Source organism: Halichoerus grypus, chromosome 14 (assembly GCF_964656455.1).
Source record: "Halichoerus grypus chromosome 14, mHalGry1.hap1.1, whole genome shotgun sequence".
Taxonomy (NCBI): domain Eukaryota; kingdom Metazoa; phylum Chordata; class Mammalia; order Carnivora; family Phocidae; genus Halichoerus; species Halichoerus grypus.
Window position 1 is genome coordinate 59,302,474 of NC_135725.1, and position 6,494 is coordinate 59,308,967.

General features: G+C 54.0%; 1 protein-coding gene across 1 annotated transcript; it reads left to right on the top strand.

Annotated features, from left to right (window-relative positions):
* The first annotated feature begins 3,618 nt into the window (after window positions 1–3,618).
* Window positions 3,619–5,433, top strand: CCIN (calicin). The gene has a single exon (XM_036076131.2). The coding sequence runs from the start codon at window positions 3,667–3,669 to the stop codon at window positions 5,431–5,433; it is 1,767 nt and encodes a 588-aa protein (XP_035932024.1). The 5' UTR covers window positions 3,619–3,666.
* Window positions 5,434–6,494: the final 1,061 nt, after the last annotated feature.

Genomic DNA, 6,494 nt, shown 5'->3' on the forward strand with positions numbered 1-6,494 from the left:
AAGTGGAAGTGAGAAAGCCAGTGTTAGAGGAACAAAAGAGGTGGAGTTCCTGAGCTTTCCAGCTCCGGGCCCAATCCGCGTATCGTTAAAACATACCCCTCGTCTTCAGGGCTTCCCAGCAAAAGGATATGTCAACTGATGTTCCCCAGAAGGTTGGATATGAGGGTCCCCTCCCCGAGGGAGTCTTCTTAAGCCAAAAATGCTGAGCTGGGCCGGGAGTGGAGGGTGGGTGGAATAAAAAGACTGGGCTGAGGCCACACCCGGGCAGCTGCCATGAGCAACAGGGACTGAATGACCAGTCAGTGGACTTCCTGGTGGCTCCTGGGGAGACCTTGCACGAAATACACATACACAACCAGGGGGTGGACACTGGCACGCAGCCAAGCTCTTGAGGCTGGCATCTGTTTCCTCAGTTGGCTGGAGAAAGATAAAAGCTGACCAGAAGAGCTTTCTAGGCTGAAGAAAAGCCAGGCAACAAAGCTGGCTGAGCAGGTGGGCACTAATTTTACTTCTTCAATGGATTTCTTAAAGACAGCAACTCCCACAGTTCAGTTAGAGCAGAGGACAAGCCAGACTGCCAGCTCTCCTTTGTAGCCAGAGAACCGAGGAAGGAATCGGGGACCCCAGCTCCAAGCTCTAGCCCTGTGCTCTCAGAGTTGTGCGCCCTTCCCCACTCTGGGCTGCGGTCTGTCCAGCTGTACAAGGTCTGGCACATGGAGTTAAGTCCCCTGGACCTTCTCAGGTCCATGACACCCCCTATGCCCAACCTTCTCAACTGGAGAGACCTTCCTGCCCTGGTGGTCTGGCGCTTGAAACAAAAGCAAAGGGGCCCAGCCTACTCCACCAAAGTGCCCCAGGACGTGGGGGCCAAGGGGCAGATGCAACAACAGGCCTGACCCCACCCATGCTCTACTCTTGGCTGGAATGCCGCAGGAGGTGAGGTCGGCCAGCCTCTCGCCAGGGCAGGCCTAGATGCCAATAGGAATGAAAAGGTGTCTGGTATCAACACCAAGAAGTCTCACCTGTGCCTAAATTGCTGCCACCCCTCGCGAGATCAGGGCTGGCGAGGCCTTGAGAGCTCAGTTAATCTCACATGGAGAAAACAGAAGAACCCACCCAGACCACACAGCTAGTCTGGTGGAGAGGCTGAAATCTAAGCCTTTTCGTGGGGAAAACAGAAGTTCTTAGCTTTGTGCAGAGATCTGTCAAGAGACTGAGGGCCTCTATACCATTCAGGAATCAAGGTGAACAGATTCAGCATTAAAACGTAAGTACTTCGGGGCGCCTGGGTGGCTCAGTCGTTAGGCGTCTGCCTTCGGCTCAGCTCATGGTTCTACGGTCCTGGGATCGAGCCCCACATCGGGCTCCCTGCTCTTCGGGAAGCCTGCTTCTCCCTCTCCCACTCCCCCTGCTTGTGTTCCTTCTCTTGCTGTGTCTCTCTCTGTCAAATAAATAATATCTTTAAAAAACAAAAAACGTTAAGTGCTTTTGAAGTTTTCAAGTTGCCAAATCCCTAAAGAAAAAGCCAGGTCGGAAATGGAAGAATGAGGTACAGAGACGCTGAATGATCACCTGACTAAGCCAGGGAAGGAAAAAGCAGGCGGGCTCCCGTTCCCCAAGCGCCAGGCGCCACTCTTCCTTGTACGGGCGCTAAGGACGACCTAAGGGTCAGGGGTGGCGCTTGGGGCCCAGGTCCTCTCGGTACCATGTGGCCATCACCGCAAAGGCCTTCGAGTTGAGCCCCTTGCCGGGAGCCCCCCAAGGCTGGTCCGGGGTGGGGCCCCTGGGCTCTCCCACTCTCGGCAGAAGCCGTCCGCCCTCCGTGGGGGCTCCGGCTGACCCTTAGCCCTTCCTCGGCACGGGCACTCCCGGAAGCCCACGCCCGCGCGGGGGCGGCGGAATCTGCGGGCACCCCACCCGGCGGGGGGCCCAGGGGTGACGCCCCGAGTCAGAGACGGCTTGTCTGCCGGGCTCCGCACCCCACCTGTAAAGCGGGCACAGGCGGCTTTTTGGTGAACGTGGGAGGCCCTGCCACGGGCATTCCAGTCGCCGCGGGCGGCCGGGCGCGAGGGAGCCGTGCGGCCAGGGGGCCGGGGAGGCTGGGAGGGGGCGCTGCTGTCCCCGCGGGGAGGGGCTGCGGCGGGCGAGCGCAGGGGGCGCGGCCTCCGGGGCCTGCGAGCCCGAGATGGCCCTCCAGCTCCACCGCGTGGCCGGACGAGGCTGGCGGAGCCCGCCCAAACGGGGCGCGGGATTCCGGAGGGATTCCACACTCCCCACCACCACCAAACACCAACCAGACGACACGACAGGTATTTACGTACAAAGGGAGCAGCCAAGGACACCGGCGCTGGGTGAACTAAGATGGTATCAATAAAGTAACGGCAGCTAACATTTACTGACCGTTTACTACAAGCCAAACATTGTTACTTAACGCGCTCTCATCATTATCTCATTTAAATACTTAATAATCTTCGAAGCGGGTACTATTACTCCCATGTCACAGATGAGGAAACTGAGGTTTAGAGAGTCTGAGCCACTTGTCCAAGTCGACGTTTGATGGAGAGAGCTGACCCACCGCAGCCCCCAAAGTTGCATGACCCACAGACTTGAAATCATGTGGACAGAAGGTCCCAGTTTGCTGTGGAACTGAAATCATCAGGGCTTCAGAGGTGCTCCCACTCGCCGTGTGTAGCTCACTCCTCTATCCCTACTCAGCCAGTGGCCTCTACATCTCCCTCTATTTTATTTTATTTTATTAAAGATTTTATTTATTTATTTGAGAGAGAGAATGAGAGAGAGCACATGAGAGGGGGTAGGGTTAGAGGGAGAAGCAGGCTTCCTGCCGAGCAGGGAGCCCGATGAGGGACTCGATCCAGGGACTCCAGGATTATGACCTGAGCCGAAGGCAGTCGCTTAACCAACTGAGCCACCCAGGCGCCCATCTCCTTCTATTTTAAAGAAGAATGGTGTCCATGGCTACAGAGTTCAGAAGGCAAAGGACAGAGCCTGAAATTCTTCTTTGATGGCCAGGAGCCTTGGCAGAGAAAGGTACCTAGAGGCCTGAGAATCAGAGACTAGGAGAGTTAGGTAGTTAGGAGCTTCCTGGAAAGACGAAGAGTACTGAGTTATAGAAGGCTTGGCTTCCATGCCCTGGTCTGATTCCAACCTGCTGTGTGATCTTGGGCAAGTTCCTTCTCTTCTCTGGGCTTGTTTCCCTCCTGTACATGGAAGGATCCTTCTAGATCCAAAAATCTCTTATCTTCCCCCACCTTCCCCTTTTCCCTTCCTATACCACCCCCACCCAGACTGGCTCCGACATTCCAAAAATAGCCTTGAACTGAGTTTTAAAAGCCCCAGGTAAGAGCTGCAACCCATCTCTGAGATTCTCCTGAGCTCTGGGCCCAGGGCTTTAAATCCTGGCAGGGTATCTAGCCTTGGCAGGTTGGAGCCATCAGAGGGGAGAAAGGTCCTGTGCCTCTGAGAAAGGCCTCAGGGGCTGGCATTGTGATGACCTCATCCATTCTATGACATCACCCTCTCTCCCAGCCCCCCTCCTCCCTGATCAACTACTCTGCAAACAACCATCAATCTGAATCCCAAAGGCCTGAGAACGTCTGTTCTCCAGCACCTGCTGCTGAGCTTCGGCCTCAGCCAGCAAGAAGCACCATGAAATTGGAATTCACGGAGAAAAACTACAACAGCTTTGTGCTGCAGAACCTGAACAAACAGAGGAAACGCAAAGAGTACTGGGACATGGCCCTGACTGTGGACCACCATGTTTTCTTTGCACATCGCAACGTGCTGGCTGCTGTCTCCCCACTGGTGAAGAGCCTCATCTCCAGCAATGACATGAAGACCACCGATGAGCTCTTCATCACCATTGACCCCAACTACCTGAGTCCGGCCACGGTGGACCAGCTCCTGGACTACTTCTACAGTGGCAAGGTGGTGATCTCGGAGCAGAACGTGGAGGAGCTCCTTCGCGGGGCCCAGTATTTCAACACACCACGCCTTCGAATCCACTGTAACGACTTCCTGATTAAGTCCATCCGCCGTGCGAACTGCTTGCGCTACCTCTTCTTGGCTGAGTTGTTTGAGCTCAAAGAGGTATCAGACTTGGCCTACTCTGGCATTCGTGACAACTTCCACTACTGGGCCAGTCCTGAGGGCTGTATGCACTTCATGCGCTGTCCACCTGTCATCTTTGGCCGCCTGCTTCGAGATGAAAACTTGCATGTGCTCAATGAGGACCAGGCTCTCAGCGCGCTCATCAATTGGGTGTACTTCCGGAAGGATGAGCGGGAGAAGTATTTCAAGAAGTTCTTCAACTACATCAATCTTAATGCCGTCTCCAACAAGACACTGATGTTTGCCAGCAACAAGTTGATGGGCATGGAGAACAGCTCAGCCCATGCAACCCTGATTGAGAGTGTCCTCATGGACCGAAAGCAGGAGAGGCCATCCAGCTTGTTGAGCTACCAGCGGAAAGGGGCCCTGCTTGATTCGGTGGTCATCCTGGGTGGCCAAAAGGCCCATGGCAAGTTCAATGATGGAGTGTTTGCCTACATCATCCAGGAGAACCTGTGGTTGAAGCTGTCAGAGATGCCCTATCGGGCGGCAGCACTTAGTGCCACCTCTGCTGGTCGCTACATCTACATCTCTGGTGGTACCACTGAGCAGATTTCTGGGCTGAAGACGGCTTGGCGGTATGACATGGATGACAACTCCTGGACCAAGTTGCCAGACCTGCCGATTGGGCTTGTCTTCCACACCATGGTGACCTGCGGGGGGACAGTGTACTCAGTGGGTGGGAGCATTGCTCCAAGGCGGTATGTCTCCAACATCTATCGCTATGATGAGCGCAAGGAGGCCTGGTGCCTGGCAGGGAAGATGAGCATCCCTATGGATGGCACAGCCGTGATCACCAAGGGTGACCGGAACCTGTACATTGTCACGGGGCGGTGCTTGGTGAAAGGCTATATTTCCCGGGTTGGAGTGGTGGACTGCTTTGACACCAACACTGGGGATGTGGTCCAGTGTATCACCTTCCCCATTGAGTTCAACCACCGGCCCCTGCTCTCTTTCCAGCAGGACAACATCCTCTGTGTACACAGCCACCGGCAGAGTGTGGAAATCAACCTGCAGAAGATAAAGGCCAACAAGACGACCACCTCGGTGCCTCTCTTGCCCAACAACTGCCCCTTAGATGTGTCCCATGCTATATGCTCCATTGGAGACAGCAGAGTGTTTGTATGTGGGGGCGTCACCACAGCCAGCGATGTCCAGACAAAGGACTACACCATCAACCCAAACGCCTACTTGTTGGACCAAAAGACAGGCGAGTGGAAGACCCTGGCCCCCCCACCGGAGGCACTGGACTGTCCTGCCTGCTGTCTAGCCAAGCTACCTTGCAAGATTCTTCAAAGGATTTAAACAACTTTTTAAGTGGGAGAATAAGTAAATGCATTATTATTCACAATTTAATGAGAGAGAGAGGAAGATGGCCTGTTGGTTCCTTCTTAGTGTTCCAGTCTGTTTGGCCCTGAAAGTGGAGATCTTGGGCTAGGGCTGCTCCCAGTGGGTGGAAATTCAGGGCGACTCTGTCATTGGAGGGATCCAAGCTGAGGCTGGAATGGAGTCCCTGGTGGGTGGGACTGAAGCATCTCCTGGGCACTGGCCAAGGTGGTGTCTGGAAAGCCCCCATTCTATCCCCTATAGTTCTCTCGCCGCATCTGCTAGATGGACAGATAAAGTGTTTGCTTAGAGTTATGAAGCCTCAGGCTCCTCCAACACTCACTGCCCTCGAGTCTGTCCAGGAAGGCAGGGGAGGGCCAATCCCAGGTTTGGGACAGGAGACTCATGGGCTGGGCTGGGGGGTGGGGGTGGAGAAAATGATGTGGGAAAGGCTCGGGGAGGGGGATAGCCAGAACCGAGCAGGCAGGGTCACTTGGCTGTTGTATTTGCCCACACAGCTGTGGTGTGTTGACTCTTATTTGTGGGGAAGTTGGGGGGTTACTTACAACTGTTTTCAGTAAGCAAAGTACATCGGGAACTTTCTTGAGGAATACAGGGCCTGAGGGACTGGGAGTGAAAGAGAGATCAGTAAAGGGAGAAAAAAGAAATCTATGCAGTAGTCCCCCCTTATCTGTGGTTTTACTTCCTGTGGTCAGCTGTTGTCCAGAAGCAGACGATCCTGCTTCGGACGAATCCGCGGAAGGTCGGTCTTAGCCCTATACTATGTCACAACGCCCCCGTCATTCCCCTCACCTCATCTCTTCACATAGGCAGGTTAGCATCTCACACGGTTACAAGAAGGGGGAGTACAGCACAATGAGATGTTTTGAGAGAGCGGGAGAGGCCACATTCACATGACTTTATTACAGTAAATTGTTAAATTTGTTCTATTATTCATTATTGTTATTATTCTCTCACTGTGCCTAATTTGTAAATTAAACTTTATCATAGGTGTGTGTGTATAGGAAAAAACCTAGTAT